The sequence below is a fragment of the Tuber melanosporum genome, assembly GCF_000151645.1.
Source record: "Tuber melanosporum whole genome shotgun sequence assembly, scaffold_309, strain Mel28".
Classification (NCBI taxonomy): Eukaryota; Fungi; Ascomycota; class Pezizomycetes; order Pezizales; family Tuberaceae; genus Tuber; species Tuber melanosporum.
In genome coordinates, this window is record NW_003298985.1 from 32,142 (window position 1) to 50,708 (window position 18,567).

Consider the following 18,567-nt stretch of genomic DNA (forward strand, 5'->3'; position numbering starts at 1 on the left):
TTCGCAATTGTTGAAGGTAACTGGAGGGTCTGGCCTTTGCCTTCTGGTAGTTGAGTTCTTTCCTAATTCACATGGTAGAGTTCACATTATTTGACAAAATCACAAAAGTCCTTGTACATTTCAGGCTAGAAAAAATAAGCAGAGATGTAACAGAGATTTCAGTATGTGCTGTGATATCCTTTGTTGTGTATTTCAGTAATAACATATTCTCTAATGGTCATTATTACAAATACCAGAATACTATACCTAGGAACCACCCTAAGTAGGGTAATCCCACTTGAAATTGGAATCTTGAGTTTCTAACACCCACCTCTGGTCCACTTAAGGGCCCACATATCATCATACATACTTATCTCAATTGTGTTCTGTGACTATGGGGACACAATATTTAAGTTGTAAGGATAATACTTTATACATCGCTGTCATTCGTCCGACTAGATCCTGTTTACAGAGTATGTGTGATGGGCCCTTCAGCTAAGTCTGCTAAATGGAACAGAGTAAATCCGTCAACTACTCAGAAGGTTACAAAGGTTCAAAGTTGCAACAACTGTGGTAAGAGTAGTAGGTAAATGGGACAATAACTAGAAGAGTCTAGAACTGTAAGAAATACTACCACAGAAATCAACAGACTTCAAGGAGTGTTCCAACTGAGTCCAGAAATACATTATGGTTGCAGGAATAATTCTCAACACTAGAACATCAACTGAAACCCTGTTACTCACAGTAACTAAGTATTACTGGCCGAGGAATTATCTGCCAATACAGTAGAATGGCTTCCAGTAAATTAGTTAGAAGTCATCTGAAAGATATTAGTTGATTGGATCCGGAGTTAAAGAGGTTAAAATTCAGGCAACAGACCATGGTTGAAATGGCAACTACCTCTACAGATACAACCTACAGATGAAACTGATCATTTTGTCGATAATGGAAACAATAAGAACTAGCTCAATTCCACTTGAGAATTGTGTCATAGGTCTAATGACTCTAAAGATCAGATAATTACTATTGGAAATAGTATGATTCCTAGTTAGCAATATCATAGTTACTGAAGAGAGTGTCTTAGTTTTCAGGGTCTTCTGGTGTTCACACCTTTAGAGAATATACAACATTACGAGTTATAATCAGAGTGGTATTTATTTTATATAATAGATGTAGTCCACGAATAGTCAGATACAAAATATACATATCAAAGCCTCCCAAGCTTTTACACATTAAGCAATGCAGAAGAGACCTTAACAATATAATATTATTCTTACAATTCTACTTTACCCATTTCAACTAACTTCTAGTAGTCATAAATAAAATGAGTATATTTTGAGCCTTTCTAGACAATTTCTATCTACAGAAATGAATCTTCATTGATCTAGACAATTCTGAGTATATACAGGTTATCTCCTCCTAATAGTCATGCCATTGAACCTGTGGCCTGTCAGGATATATAGGCAATATTCTCTATAGTGAGTACTTGTGGAAACCATTTTATTAGATATACTGTATAGGGCGAGGTCACCATATTTGGTCCTGTCCATAGCTTTAAAATAGACTGGGTCATAGCGGTACCCTGCTATCATTTGGCTTCTGAAAAATGAGGTTGATTAATCCATAGTTGATCTAATATCTCGTTCATCCTCAATGAGAGATTCTTTTCTTTATTATCCAGGATCTCATAGTGTTGTCAGTGATGTTCAGGAATTGTTGATAGTATGATACAGATGATAGTTTCATTATTGTATGCTCATAAAGGTCTACCAAAGAGTAGTTATAAATCTATTAAGGGAGGTGAGGCTGGAGGAGCTAACTGTGGAGGGTACAGGTAGGATGCTGCTCCTTCAGGTTGTTTGAAATCTTGGAGACCTACTCGATGCCAGCTTTCCAATGGTGTATAGAATGTCTTCTCAACAATAACATTGGTGGAGATACAGGCTATTATAAATGTGGTCTTTTCCTTTGAGATTTTAGCTATATACTGACTTTGACACCATATTCCGTCCTGAATACTCCAATCCCCAAGCTAACTTCTTATATTCTAGACCTACTTGACCCCAGCTTTCCAACCATGTATAGAACATTTTCTCAGTATCAATATAAATAGTAATACCGGTTATTATGTAGATGGGCTTTTCTGGTAAGGACTTTACTATACAATAATTTTGACACCAGATTATGTTCTGAATACTCAGATGCTCAAGCTGACGTTTTCTGTTCTAAATATACTCAACGCTAGCTTTTCAATGGTGTATAGAACATTTTCCCATCATTGAGTTTGGTGGAGATACTAGCTACTATGAAGGTGGTTTTTACTGGTAAAGGTTTAACAATACACTAACTTTGACACCAGATTATGTCCTGAATACTCAGGCATTCAAGCTGACATTTTGTGTTCTAGACCTACAAAAAGTTAAATTTCTAATAGTATACATAAAATGTCTTCCTGGCATTGATATCAGTGGAAATACAGGCTATTATGAATGTTGTCCTTATTGGTAAAGTTCTGACTAGGTGATAACTTTGACACCAGATTCCATCCTAAATGCTACAATAAGCTATTGTTTTACGTCCTGGACCTACTCAATACCAGCTTTCCAACGGTAGAAAGAATGTCCTCTTGGCGCTATTATACAGCCTGTTTTAGATATAATATTCTCTAATGATTCTATGGCTAAGGGCTGAATTAGACACTATATCACAGTCTAGTTCATAGAATAAAAAATTCAACACTTGATATCCTACACTTACTCACACCAGGTTTCCAATAGTTGAAAGAATATCTTCATGATGTCAATATCCATTGAGTTACCACCTCTTATGGAAGTGGCCTTTATTGGCAAAATTTTAACCATTTGTCAGTGCCTCTATTGTCACGCAATTTTGTATCATAACTTATAGCAAGATAAATAAATTCTATGCTTTAGTATACAAATCTTGTGAAATTTCTGCTATAACCTAAGTATCAGTTATGCTTTATATTTGTCATATTCTACACATTCTATGTCTTCCATTAACATATTCTAAGATCTATTGTACAGTCCTGTCTAGAAAGTAATGATACTCATGTGAAATTAAACCATGTAGACTACTTTAAACCTAATGCCACAAAAGTAGTTGGGAAATAAATTCAATTAAAAGATATGGTAAAATATAGATAATAAGGTTTGTTTTTATGAAATATTGGAAGTTTCTATCAGTAAAATGGTTCAATGAAGTACAAAGTTTAAATAACCTGTAAAAATGGACTAAAGAAGTTATACTTAATTTGTTATTTTTCTTCTTTACAATCTATCGCAGTAATAATATAACAATATGTCTACACTATGTTTAGGTAATCAGGAATCAGGATTTTTGAGGTAAGTTAAAATTAAATTACAAATGAAAGATTAAACTATGACTTCATAAAGTTGATAATTTTGTTTAAAAACAGGTATGGTTTATTTCTGATATCTGACTATTAATAGCTAATTATTTAACATGAAAGTTTATTATAATATATAGAAAATATATAAAAGTATATAATATAAATTTTATCTTAACAGAAGATACTTTCAGTTCTCAGTGCAAGAAATTAGTTAAATTTATGTAAATTTTATTGCCTTTAATACAAGATGACATACTACTTTCAAAACAAAAATTTAATATTTATTTATAATATCAGAATAACAACTCCCTTTCTCTTATTCAATTCTATATTATAGACAGTTTTTGGATTAAATATTTAAGTTTATAGTTAAACTTCAAAAATAGCTTTTTGAGTAATTTATACTATTATCAGATAACATGGTTTCAACCATGACCTTTTAGTATGAAACAATCTCTACTTAAGGCCAATTTTATTTTACATATTATTTATAAGATATACTTTCTCCTAATAGTAGTTTTGAGATTGGGTATAGTGTTTTAGAAATAATAATCACACACTTGGATTATTGCTATTTCTATTGATACTTATATTATATGTTTACTACTTTGTTATATTTATCTCAAAGTATTACATTCAAAATAATCTCTAGAACTTTAAGGTACTAAAATAAAAGATTATATGTTCTAGTTATAGTGTGGAGAGGTAGATTGAAATGGTAAAATATATGCTTTTTGAAAAGATTTGAGTCCAATATTACCAGTATATATCTTATTATTAAGAACATACTTATATGACAAAATGTACTATTTTTTTATAGATATTGTTTTACTTTAGTGGGTATACTTTTCCAAAGTAATTTTTTTGATTTTATTTACTATATATTTTGCTCACAAAGGAGTGGATAATTACTGTTGCCTTGGAGGACTTGATTGCCATGGAGGAGTATTATTACTTTCCGGACATGACTGTACAACCAGTTCTGTCCTAAGTTATGTGTATACTTGTAGTTACATCCTGAGTGTAGCTGTTACATCCTGAGTTTAGAGGTTAAGTTCAGTTATATCCTGAGACTGGTTGTGATGTCTATCTATTTCCTAGTTAACAGTTAATCTTTTAAGCGTCCAGGGTATCAGATGCAAAGAATATACTGGATGTAGTTAAATGTTTTTGCTGATGTAATACCCCAACCACTACACCCCCATAGTAGTTATACTACCAGCGGATGTGAACTAAATAGGTATCAAGAAAGAAAGAAAAGAAAGAAGGAAGGAGGAATATAATTAATCATAGTAACAAAACTATCAGAAACCTGTTAGCATCTTTCTAGGTGGCCGTAACATTAAAAAATACTGTATTATCAAGTCTCTAATATAGTCTCTTATTTTATAGGAGATATCTTTACTTAGTGGAAAGGATCCTATCAGCTTTAACAAACTATAAAGAGAGTGGCAAAATCAATTATAGCCTGCTGAGGAACTGACTAACTTCTGCAACAAGAGGAGAAAAAGAATAGAACCATCATAATTGCATACTATGAAGTGTATTCCCAGCTATCAAAATTGTCATAAAATAATATAACTAATTAAACTAAGCAATCAACAAACCAATAAACAACGACCACTAAGCGAGCCCGACAGAAGTGGATAATAAGTAATGCAAGATTCTTTACAAGTCATGATAATAACATAATATATCAAGAAGACTACAGTGAATCCATCATCAATAGAAGACAGAGAACCTAACACAGTTAAGTGGAAGGTAATGGAAGGCCACTACCAATTTGAAAAAACTCAAAGGTAATAGGACATCATTTTGAAAGAAAGTCCACATCTGAGACAGGGTGAAGACATGTAAGAAAGAGAAACTTAGATAGTTGCATGAAGATCTATCTCAAAGACCAAACCTATCGCCTTATATAGACCTTCCTTCCTACAACCTACTTACTAATTCAACCATTATACAGATTATAGCTTTCCCCCATATGAGTACATAATCCTTTGTCCTCATGACCACTTTGTAGGTCATGGCATAGCTCCCACAACCTCCAATGTTAGGCAGAAATGATCTGTATATACTTAGAATAGTCTAGGCCAATCGAGATTGATTTCATAGATGGTGAATTTTCAAGTAAGAATCAAAGCATTACTCATTTCGTTTATGACTACTAAGAGTAATGTAAAGTAGAATAGAATAGTAAGAAAGATATTAAAGTATTAAGATCTCGTCTTAATTCCTTTATGATGTCGAAAAGCTTGGGAGTCACTTTGATATTTATATTCTGTGTCTAAGTGTTTGCAGACTACAGCTATCTCTGATACAGGTTCTGTACCTCTCTACCTATAACTCATACTGTCATGTATTTTCCAAAAGTGTGAAAACTTGGAGACCCTGAAAATTATCACACCCTCTTCGCTAATCACTATTTTGCCAATTGGAAAACATGTTAGGTGGAGATGAGCTGTATCGACTCAGACTCATCTAGGCCAATCTAAATTAATTTCGTAGATGGAGATTTTATCTAACAAGACTCAAAGAGTTGCTTGATTTGTTTATGATTACTAATAGTAAAGTAAAGTAGAATAGAATCATGTGAACTGTATTATATCATTAAGGTCTCTTCTCCATTGCTTGATGATATCTAAAAGCTTAAGAGATACTTCGATATTTATATTTCACCTCACAGTATTTACGAACTATATCTATCTCTCATACAAATTATATACCTCTTTAACTTTAACTCCCAACTTTGGGTATTCTCCTGAAGTGTAAATACTAGAAGACCCTGAATATCCATCACACACTCTTCAGTAATTACTATTTTCCCAATTAGGAACTGTACTGTTTTCTATAGTAATTATCTAATCTTTACAGTTATTAGACTTATACTGTAGCCTAGTTCTCAAGTCAAACTATGTTGGCCCCAAGCGTCTCCCTTATTGATGAAATGATTAGTTTCATCCATGAGTTGTGTCTGCAGGAGTAGTTGTAAATGCAACCTTCTTAGGTCACCAACTTTAAACCTCCATAACTCCTGATCCAATCTATGGATATTCTCCAGATTGCTTCCTACTAGTTTACAGGAAGCCATCCTATCATATTGGCAGATATTATCCCAGTTGGCTACTTCTGATAGTTCTAAGTAATAGGACTTTAGTTGTTGTCTTAGTGTTGGAGATAATTTCCGCAACCACAAGGTATTCCTCCACCTAGTTGTAACACTCTACAAAGTTTCTTAACTTCTTTGGTAGTGTTCCCTAGTAGTTCTAAATTCTTCTAATTATTATTGGAGTGATGTGAATGTGTTGGTTCTTCAATAAAATGCTCTAATATTCAATTTCCCATCTTGTACGAAAGCATCCCATTACATACAGTTCATTTCAAAGATGTCCTATCTTTGAAGTATAGTAACTCTCTGGATAGTTGACAGATTTACTCCATTCGACTTTTCAGACCTAGCCAAAGGTCCCCTCTTATATATCCTGTGAACAGGATTTAGTCGAAAGGATGGTAGTAATGTTTTCAGTGTTATTCTACCACTTTCAATTCTGTGGTATTATAGTCACAGAACACAATCAAGATAGATATATATGATGACTTGTAGGTCCTGTAAGAGAGCTAGAGGCAGGTGTTGGGGGCTGGAGACTCTAATTCTGAGTGCAGTTACCCTACTTAAAGTGGTTCCTAGGTATCAGATCCTGGAACTCCCAATACCTAAACTGGTCATGTGTGTAAAATCCAAGTAAACCTTACAAGGCTTACTTCTCTCCAACTAATAATTCCATTATAATATAATGATCATCACTTAAAGTCTAAATCATGTATACAAACAATAATTATAACATCATATAATTCAAATGAGTCATTAATTAAAACCATAACATCTGAAATCTCTTACTAACCATGCCAGGTTTGTAACAAATGCTTAAAAAAACAGAGGCAAGGGGAATTAGAGATTGGAGATCTTGGTATTGAGAATGATGATAATAATGCTCAAGACTGTATTGATGACAATAATTTTCACTATGAATAGATGCCAAGAGTCAGTGAAACCAATATTGAGTGATTGAAATGTGAATCCCTTGGTGAAACATATCCTATTTTAACCGCCCGACACACCGTCCAATTATTCCAGTTCTTACGGTATGTCTAACTCTAGTTGAGCTTTGCTGTCATTCTCATCTGCCCTTATGTAAAGAATCACCATGCGCATGCAATTTTAAACAGGCAGGATGCTTTGGCGCATTGTAATGTCCAAGTCTGGGGTTGTTGATGTCCTGTACTCGAGTACTGTAATGCAGACGGAACCTCACACGTCCCAAGCCATCGGCTGCCGGACGAATTCTTGGCAAAGACGCGTGTGTATGGTCATTGTGCTTGGCTAATCTTCCTTGCAGTCTTTCCAGCAAAACCTACCCTATCAGTACTAACCAGACTAGGAGGGTGCACCCCACGGTTGGTAGTTTCAACCTTGTGGGATCTGCAGCCTTCCGCCAGCCAATAATACAACCAGGCCCACGGTGTGCAAGTCCGAGTCTAAGTGCGAGCGCCAGTGCAGGAGTCAGATGAAGTAAATTTCCGTCCCTGAAGGCGCCTATCGTCTCATGACTGACACCATCGATGCCCTAACTACATGCTCTGTTAATTCTCCAGACCGTGGTCCGTAATACATTGAGTTACGGTGCTGATAGTGCCGGTACTGTAATGTGAGAAAGAGAAAAAAAGAGAAAAGGAAAGAAAGCTAGCAACGGCCAATCCAAGGACAACTACCGAGCTCAACAGTTGCCAGTGATGTTCAGTGCCATAACTACTCATCTGTGGCCAATTGCTCATTACCAGTACGGTACACTAGGTGTACGGGTGGTGGTGGCCTTGGCAGAAAATACAGGGGAATGCTCACGATCATGCTCGTGTTCCGCTATTGTACTAGTATTGGTACTCGGGGTAGAGGTATTCCGGGCGCACATGGGAGCACTACCGCACCTGTTACAAGGGGTGGGAGTGAACCTGTCCAGGTAACCATCCCCCTATCTTAGTTGCCAAATTTCCTCTGACTGCTAATTCACCTCTACCACCTCTACACACCTCCTTAAGAGAACAATAACAAACACATATCTTTCTAAAAGCCAGACTTGTGCTAAACTATCAAATCAAGTAATTGTGGAAGAAAACTGGTAATATTATGGACCCCTGGGACTGCCTCCAGGTGAGCAAGAATAGCAATACAAATAGTGGGGTTACTAAGCATGCCTGATTTCTGCTGTTCACCAATTGTGATCATAAGGTATCACTCAGATTTCCTAATCTGTGCTAGTATCCATGCAAATACTGTTGGAAATTGAGGATGACAGACAGGATAAAACCGGTTGTCGTTGCAACAGTAATGACTGAAAGGTGGGTTTTACGCAGTGGACTAAGTTGGCTCTAATGGTAATGAGGGAACCTTGTATTGTATGTGTGTGAAGAGTAGAGAATAAGGAGTAAGGAGAGTTTTTATACAAGAGGTGTGGAGTTCGTTGTTGACTTGAGGGTTGAGAAGGTTGAGAAAGAAAGAAAGAGAAAGAAATATGAGGAAGAAATAAGAAGAAAAGTTTTCACTGCTTACGCATCCTCATCTGAGAGGTACGCAGACCACTGTAGCCTCCAGCATGAACTACGGGTGCTTAACTGCCATTTTCAATACTTCCACTGCTTTAAAGGTTTACGAACCTGAAAAAGCACAACGGCATGATAAGTCTCTTAGGCGAGATCAATCCTTAACAAGTTCAAGTAAATCAATAGTACAACTGAAAAGATGAACCTCCGAAAGGAACAATAATGAAAACTAAAATAAGTCCTACAGCCTCATTAAAAACCTCTGCTGAGGAAAACCTTCGTGGGAAAAAAAAAACCATCAGTAGTAGGTAAAAAGAGTACTGTGACAGAGGACAACGAAAGCAATCAAAAGTATGTAAGAGAAAAAAGAAAGAAAAAACAATCAAAATAATCCTAGGCCATGAAGGTGTTTCCAGTGAGTTTCCCGGGTCAAGGCCTTGGTAAGAATATCCGCGGTCATGTCCTGGATGCCAATATGCTCAATTCGAATTAGGCCTTGAGAGAGTGTGTCCCGCACATGGTGATACTTTGTATCAATGTGCTTAGTCCTTTCGTGAAACTTGTTGTTTTTGACCAGATGAATGGCACTTTGGTTGTCTGCATATAGGAGGAACGGTGTCGAATAGGATGGAATGGAAACAAGTTCAGAGTAGCGGCGCCTAATCCAAATTGGTTCCTTTGCTGCCTCAGAGCAGGCAATCTATTCGGCCTCCACGGATGATAAGGCCAAAATTCTCTGCTTTTTAGATTTCCATGTGACAGCGGCATTTGCTAGAAGGAAGGTGTATCCTCCTATAGATTTCCGGTCCTCAATATCTCCAGCCCAGTCTGAGTCCGTAAATCCATGTAGAGTAGTAGACATGGGTTCCTCCTTCCAGATATAGGAAAGTCCAAGGTTCTCTGTTTGCTTTAGATACCGGAGAACCCTCTTAGCTATCACGAGATGGCTCCTCAGAGGTGATGCTAAATGCTTGCTAAGAACTGAAATCGAATACGCAAGATCTGGTCTGGTACCAGTCATTGCATACATGATACTTCCTACTATATATTGGTATAGGTGGCAGTCCTCGGGAGAGCGTCCAGGGGTGTCAGTGGTAGTAACAGATCGTAGAGCCTTCAGATCCAGAGGTGTATAGAGGCCATTACAGTTCTCGAGTCCAAATCGACACAGGATACTGCTGATAAATCTTTCCTGCTTTACCTGGATACTTCCACTCGATTGATAGACCTTGAGACCCAGAAACTGGCGTACTGGTCCTAAGTCCTTCATTTTATATTTTAGTAGTAACTTTCCCTTTACCTTTTGCAATTCAAAAGCTGAAGAACTTGCCAAAAGCACATCATCAACATAGAGAACAAGAATAACTGTAGGGGAGAGGTAAAGATTAGAGTCACTTGTTGAAGGCTTAAATCCTATAGAGCAAAGGTAGTTATTAATATCTTGAAACCAGAGACGGGGAGCTTCTCTCAGGCCATAAAGCGCCTTCCTCAGTCTTAAAACCTTAGATCCCATTCTATCATAAAGATCAGGATCAAGCCACTCAAACCCCTCAGGTGGACAAAGGTAAACAACTTCATCACCTATAGATGGATTTAAAAAGGCAGAAGTAACATCCATATGATGGACTTGCAAATTTTTCAAAATACTCACAGCCAGAAGTATACGAACTGTTGTGAGGCGAGCCACCGGAGCAAACGTTTCTCCATGCTCGACTTGTTCAAAGCCTCGTACAACTAGGCGGGCCTTATAACAGGTTAAACCGTCAGCCTCTACCTTAGTACGGTAAACCCACTTACAACTCAGGATTGGTACAGTAGCGCTCGTCAGCAACTCTGGCATCCATGTTTTGTTGTCTATAAGTGATTTATACTCGCTGCATATTGCTGCTCCCCGATGCTCATTACTAGCAGCGTCGGCATAAGTGGCCGGATCAACCCCATGACTGCCCTTATAGTCATATGTAGCAGATCTATCCTCATCAGCAAGAGCAACCTGTACAACCTGTGATTTAATGCGACCAGAACATCTAAGTGGGGGAATAATTGCTGGCGCTTGAGGTAGTACTGGTGATGGCCGGGAATCCAAGCACTCCGCAGGTGTAAGCTGCATTTGTACACTCTCTGCTGTAGGTGTAGGCTGCATCTCATGATCTACCACAGGGCTCGCACGCATGGGGGACTTAGTACAACTCATATTCTCGATCAGGCTTTCAGAGAGCCTAGCAGTTTTCTCGGATGTACCACAGTCAAAGACTGTTCAGTAGGGGAGCTCACTCCACCTACATCTATAGCGTGGTAGTCAACCGGATCCTCTTCATTCTCATCAACTAAGAGAATATCCTCTGGAAGGAGAGGCTTTAAAATATCATGTCCTGAGCAATGCTCAAAGGAACAAGCAACTTTGGTCTCATCAAAGACAACATCAGAGGATTGAAAAGGGCGCTTTTGCTCTAAATCCCACATCTTCCAAATCTTGCCTGTATCATGGACATAGCCCAACATTGCGCATCTCTTAGATCTTGGACCAAATTTCCTCTCAGTGCGCTGTGCCTCAGGAATCAACTTATAGGCTAGGCAGCCAAAACGGCGAAGGTGTAAAAGCGAAGGCTTCTTGCCATAGAGTACTTCATAGGGACTTTTGTCTCCTAATACCCGAGAGGGTGAACGCACATGTAAATAAGTTGCTGTATTAATAGCTTCAGCCCACAAACTTGGGTCCAGCTTCGAGTCTAAGAGCAAACTTCTTCCTTTTGTTGCTATAGTCCTTATCATGTGCTCAGACAGTCCATTTTTGTGTTGGGTATAGGGCAGAGCTGGCTCAAACAACACTCCTGATGCACGAAGAATGCCTCGAAAGAATTTATTGGAATATTCTCCTCTACCATTGTTACATCTAAATCTAGTGACAGGGAACCGTGGAAACTGCTTTCCAATCAGGGTTATGAACTCTTGAAAACAGCAGTAACTTCGGTAGCCTCTTTAGTTCACAGAAAGTACACGGAAGTGTAGCATGTATAGTCATCTATGTAGAGTATAAAGTAGCGAGCTCCTGAGCATGAAGGTACTGCAATAGGCCCAGCAAGGTCTGAGTATATCAGTTCAAATGAGTGTATAGTTCTTGGAACAGGTTGGCGGATAATTTTGCACTGCTGCTTCGCCAGTATACAAACTGTACAATCAACTAGGTCTTCTGTATCACTTGTGGATGGTTGTTGGAGAGAGTATTTAAGCTTTGGAACATATAGAGCTTCAAGTTCCAAGACAGCACCTGACTTCAATCGAATCTGAATGGTGCCACGAGCAACCCCTAGCAATCGGCTTCCATCACCAATAAAAACTGGAACCAGTGCCAGAAGGGTTTTGAGCGTATGAAACGCTCTTCTGTCATGGGTAAGATGATCGGACCCTCCACTACCAACGATCCAATTGGCCTGCTCCAGGGCAATAGAAGCAGTATCAACAATGAGGGCATTTTCAGGAACATAAGATGCAATAAGAACCTATTCATTGTAATTCCCAGAGATGCGACTAGGCAGTGATGAATGGGAATCTGTTGAATGGAGAGCTCGACTCCTTCACTCAGCTCTTTGTTTGATAAAGCAATTCGCTTCTCGATGGCCTCTTTTGGTACAATAATTACACACTAGCCCAGATCGTCCCTCTTGCCTTCGGTTTCGACCTCTACCGAAATTGGTGTTGCTATATCTTCCTCGATTGTAGATGCGGTTGTACTGTGAACCTCGCATCCTTCCTCGACTCGGAGTTGAATAGGAGATGCCTGCAGCAAGTGCTGTAGTCAAGGCTCCAGCTGTGTTTGATCCACTCACATCATCATTTCTTTCTCTAATGGCTTGTTCCTTCTGGAGAATAGCCTCTACGAGCTGATCAATATCTAGGTCTGACTCAGAGAGCACTCGATCCATAGTAGGTAGGTACTCTTCTAGAAGGCGAGAGTTTGGAAGAGACACAAAGGAGTTTGGCAAGATTTCCATATCAGTACCAAGAAGTCTTGATTGTAGAGACTTCATTCCCGAAATCAGGTCGTTAATTTACATCCCAGGCTCAAGATGCAGGGCGAAGAATTGACGCTGAAGTGTTGACCGTCCAATTCACGAAGCAGTAACGTCGTACTTTTTCCGAAGTGAAGCCCACATAGCAATAGGACAGTCAAGGCCACGAATGTGTTGCTTGGCTTGTTGGGTACAGGAGGTAAAAATCATTCCAAATGCTCGATTGATTTTATTTCGATATTTGGCATAGGCTGGCTTCTGATCAGGTGTTGGAGGATTTTGATTTTTGAAGATGACATCGTAGGTTTGATCAGCTCTCATAAAAGCTTTAAGGTCCTCACTCCAATGATGAAAGTTCGATTCGTTAAGCTTTTGAGTCGTGCCAAATTTACAAGTAAAAATCTCTACTGTACCGGTAGTGGAAGGAAAAGGTTTCGAAGTTCGATGGGATGTTGACATCGCGGCAACAATTGCGGGAGAGACAAGCGGTAGCGAGTAACGGAGCCAACTGGAGTTACGCAGAACCTGGGCTCATAACCTGTTGGAAATTGAGGACGACAGACAGGATAAAATCGGTTGTCGTTGCAACAGTAATGACTGAAAGGTGGGTTTTACGCAGTGGACTAAGTTGGCTCTAATGGTAATGAGGGAATCTTGTATTGTATGTGTATGAAGAGTAGAGAATAAGGAGTGAGGAGAGTTTTTATACAAGAGGTGTGGAGTTTGTTGTTGACTTGAGGGTTGAGAAGGTTGAGAAAGAAAGGAAGAGAAAGAAATATGAGGAAGAAATAAGAAGAAAAGTTTTCACTGCTTACGCGTCCTCATCTGAGAGGTACGCAGACCACTGTAGCCTCCAGCCTGAACTACGGGTGCTTAACTGCCATTTTTAACAAATACCCTGCCCGTTTTGGAAATGAACCCGACTTATGCCTCCCCCGAGTACTGTACTGTACCTGCCATCTAATTTATCGCGGCCACCTTCCACTTCAAACATGCCCGCTCCGTACTGGTGCTCGCATTTCGTACATGCGCGAGTACTCGAATACTCGTAACTCTACTCGTACACTTATAGTACGAGTACTCTGTACTTTGATATACTACTACCGGTACTCGCGTACTGTACAGTCGCACCTCGCTATAATGGACCTTTTTGTATGAGAAACCTCGCCATTACGAATGAATCGTACGGGAATCAAGACCCCTGCTCCCATACAAACAGTACTCGCTATAAGGAATTCACCCCAAAACCTCGTTATAACGAACAAACCCCCCCCAACTCTTGGCGTTCTTTATAACGAGGTGCGACTGTACTCGAGTGGGAGTCTAGCAGGAGGCGAGCTATGTTCATGGAGGGCGTACCGGTATTGTTATGATCTCTTTGTGTTCTGTGACACGGAATCAAAGCGATCGGATTCCTTCTCACACTAAGCTTCCCTTTTCGTGGTCACTTTTCGTTTTTCTTTCTTCTCCTTGGGCTCGGGGTGGAGGTCATTGCTTTTCCCCCCGTGCTTTTGTTGATTGGTTGCCCTGATTTTCTGAGCCCCAGTTTGCCTTAATTCTTTTCTGTGCCTTTCGTTCGTTGCCCGCGAGTAACTTTGATTTGACTCCTTTCCTTTTCTCCTTCCCTCCCCTTTATTCTCCTCTCCCCTTCCTCAATAACTTCCGTCTCGTCCATCCTGCATGCCTGTGAGGGGAGGAAGAGAAAGCATCCCCTCTTTGTGACCCATTTTCCTTTAGGAATATCCTATCTTTTACGCTCTTTATCCAACCGTCGAGGCAGCAGTTTGATCACCGCTTGCCATTCCCTTTCACTTTTCTCGAACAAAGTTTTAAACCTCGACACAATCTTGCCAACAGTGCTCGTCCTAAGACCTGTCACTTGACATACTCAGATCACTCACTACTCTTATCAATCTGTCTCACTCAATATTAATTAATCCACTTCTGGGGAAGGGCAAGAAGGACGTTCAGGCAGCACCTCGACAAACAACCGGAAAATTGTTTCTGCAGCCGATACCATCCGAAAGCAAGGTCACACATCACAACTTGTAAATAAGTCCGTGACTCAATGCCAAAGTCCCCCATTTCCTCCCCGAGGAACTCAGGGTTCATTCCCCTTGAATCTCTGAACCAATCCAGACAGCAGCAAGGAGGCCTATCACCCTCCAATGCACAAAGTGCCAAGGACGACCACATAGTCAACATTCCCCTATCACCCGTCATGACCAACCTCAGTACTGGCGCGAGGAAAGAAGGCCAGTCCATGACTCGTCCGGACCTCAACCGCAACGCAACCGATGCAACCGAAGATGCTGGCATTTTTCACAGACATATGGGCCGCCGGCGAGCAAGGAAGATGGAGACTGGTGGGGATGCGAGTCTGGTAGAGGACGAGGGCGCGTTGACTGCCATGGGGCGACTTTATGAGAAGATCCTAAACTTTTCCGTCTTAACTCGTTATTTGCTCTACATTATTCCGCTCTCGATGTGCTTTGTTGTGGTTATTCTGATTGGTCTATACGTCGCTAAGGACGCTGCCATTGGCGCCACTGAGCGGACGAGGGGGGTTAGGATTGTTTGGTTATTTGTTTGGGTAGGACATCCCTTTGATGGCGGCGGTAAGCTCGACTAATGAAAAAATAGCTCGAGATCGTCTGGTGCTCGCTTTGGGTCTCTAAACTATTTGCTAAAGTTCTACCCATTATCTTCCAGACCCTCATTGGTGTTGTCAGTAGTGGGGTGAAGAAGTATGCACTGGTTATCAAAGCTCTCGAAGTTCCCATCTCACTTGTTGGTTGGGCTATTGCCTCGCTCTGCTCTTTCCTTCCTGTGAGCAGTGTCCCAGCCTAGAGATATGTATAAACACTAACCATTTCATAGTTGATGACCAGGAATCCCGACCAACTCAGGGCCAATGATACAAGCATCAAAGAATGGCAACGCCGCATGAACCTTGTGCTTATCTCTTGCCTAATCTCATCCTTGGTGTATCTCGGCGCGAAACTTGTCATCCAAATTGTCTCCGTCGACTACCATCGCAAGCAGTTCGCCCAGCGCATCAAGACCAACAAGGAAAATGTCAAGTTCCTTAGTCAACTCTATGAAGCATCCCGGAACCTCTTCCCTTCTTATACAGAATTTGCCGAGGAGGATTATATTATTCACCAGTCCCTTGCTACTAACCTTATTATCCCTAAACAGAGCGGTAGCGCAACGCCCATGCGTGCAATCTTGGGCAATATTAATGTTGTACAGGACAAGGTTACTAGTGCGTTCGGTAACATTGCACAGGAGGTTACTGGTAATAAGAATGTGTTCAACCCGAATTCTGCGTATTCTATCGTTGTAAATGCTCTCCAGCGAACCCGTTCTTCAGAGGCTCTGGCCAGACGTATCTGGATGTCCTTCGTTTCCGAAGGCCATGCCGCGTTGACGAAGGAGGATTTGCTCGAAGTCATGGGGCCCGATCACGAGGAACAAGCTTTGGAATGCTTCTCTTCACTTGATCGCGATAACAACGGAGATGTTAGTTTGGACGAAATGGTGATGCATGTTGTCCATATGCATAATGAGCGCCATGATGTTGCTCGGAGCATGCAGGATGTGGTAAGTAATATTCTATTGACAGGGTGTATTGGTAAATCGCTGATCCTTCGGACTATATAGGATAATGCCATTAGAGCACTTGATAGTGTCTTGTCGTTCATTGTGTTTGTCATCGTCGTCCTAGTATTCGTTATCACGCAGCAGTCTAGCGTTGGGACAACTATTGCGGGTGCTGGTACCGTGCTTATTTCACTGTCTTTCGTCTTTGCTCTTACTGCCCAGGAAGTCTTGGGCTCTTGCATCTTCTTGTTTGTCAAGCGTAAGTCACTCTTGACCCCGTGTCTGAATTTCGACGCTCTAATGTTCTGCTATAGATCCCTTCGATGTTGGTGACCGTGTCGATATCGATGACAAGAGGTTCCAGGTCGAGCACATCTCCCTTCTCTACAGCGTCTTCAAGCGCGTGGACAACAACAAAATCACCCAGGTCCCGAACAACGTCTTGAACACTAAATGGGTTGAGAATATCTCGCGTTCAAAGTACATGCAAGAACTTGTCAAGATAGGGGTCAACTATGATACAAGCCTCGAAGATATCCAGAAGCTACGTGACGAGCTACTTGTATTTGTCCGAGAGAATAGTAGAGACTTTCAGCAGGAACTTGAGGTTGAGGTTATTGGAATTAACGAGCTCGATAAACTGGAAATTAAGGTTGAGATTAAGCATAAGGTTAGCGGCAAAATACCTAGTGAAGATATGTAAAGCTAATAATGCTCTGATAGAGCAACTGGTCCAATGAAGCGCTTACCTGTCAACGCCGCAACAAATTCTTCTGTGCCCTCGTCAAGATCCTGAGGAAAATACCCATTTATGGTGTCGGAAAGGGTGATCCGGTCATCGGTGAGGAAGCTAAACCAATGTTCACGGTGGCAATCAGCGATGACAAAGCCCACGAATACATGGACAAGGGCAATGAAGCCAAAATAGCCCTCCGCTGGGACTCCAAAAAAGAGGGTGAGGAGGACAGCCGCTTGCAGAAAGGTAAAGAAGCTGGCGTCGCCACTGGCCTCAGTTTTGGCGTTTCACCTCCACACAACGCTTCCTCGCCTTTCTGCGATAACCGTGCGAGACCTAGTTTCGATGGCAGGATGGACAACGCCACGGTTGGAAGACCTAGCATAGAGAGTCGCCGGGAGGACATAGAAGAGGTTCGGGGATTACTGAAAAGAGAGTCTACAAAGGGACGTCGGAAACACGCGTTTTCGCCGATTGGTACTCCACAATATAGTGGGCCGCAGGGGCAACATCCATCCGAAGGGGGGAATCCGGGGGATCGGTATCCTGCCGGAGCTTCGTATGCGGCACCCCCTTACGCGAAGTAGGGAGGTTTACGATACTTGTGGGATTGTGGGCTCTGGGATCTCTGTCCATAGGCGGCAAGATAGATTATCGCAGCGCCTGGTCGGATCACGCATACCCACATGCCCCCGTGACGTGAACATGAAATTGGCTCAACAGGCTGCAGTTTTTTTGTGACGTTCTTATCTCTCAATGCCCTATCGTATGGCGTCGTCTGTTTAGGTTCGTAGTTTGCTTTCCAAACTTTAGCTGCAATATCGGACGGGATATTCGACTGGCGGTTGGTTGGTTGGAGGAGGAAGGTTTACGTGGACTGGAGAAGGGGCGGGGGAGTAGGTGGTTGTGTAGTTGGGTATCCCTAATGTCAATGTTAGAGTAATAGATTCTGTGGTTATTAGTTTATTTGGTCATTAGACGTGGTAGTAGCTAGTGGGGCTCATAAAGTGCAATGTTATTGTTTCTTTCGAGCCTGCTCCGGAATAGCACGGCCGACTCCAATCAGTTAGCACGGTCGAGAATATTTGTTAGTTGAACCCATTCGTCATCACTTATTTCAAGATACTGTAGAGATTCAATGTAGTCTAGGTTGGCGTGGGCTTGCCAGAGGCCATTGGACAAGCAAGTATCAAAAATGGTGTTATATCTCCATGACGGTGTCAGATGTGGGAGCTGTATGCACATCTGTCGGAGAAGAGAACCGCATT

The 18,567-nt window shown here is 40.9% G+C and overlaps 1 protein-coding gene; it reads left to right on the plus strand.

Moving 5' to 3' along the window:
* Positions 1–14,625: 14,625 nt before the first annotated feature.
* GSTUM_00001909001 (uncharacterized protein) lies at positions 14,626–18,260 on the plus strand. XM_002839106.2 has 6 exons: positions 14,626–15,550; positions 15,601–15,786; positions 15,838–16,563; positions 16,624–16,822; positions 16,878–17,233; positions 17,287–18,260. Exons 1-6 carry the CDS (start codon positions 15,026–15,028, stop codon positions 17,884–17,886), a joined length of 2,592 nt encoding a protein of 863 aa, XP_002839152.1. The 5' UTR covers positions 14,626–15,025; the 3' UTR covers positions 17,887–18,260.
* The last annotated feature ends 307 nt before the right edge of the window (positions 18,261–18,567 follow it).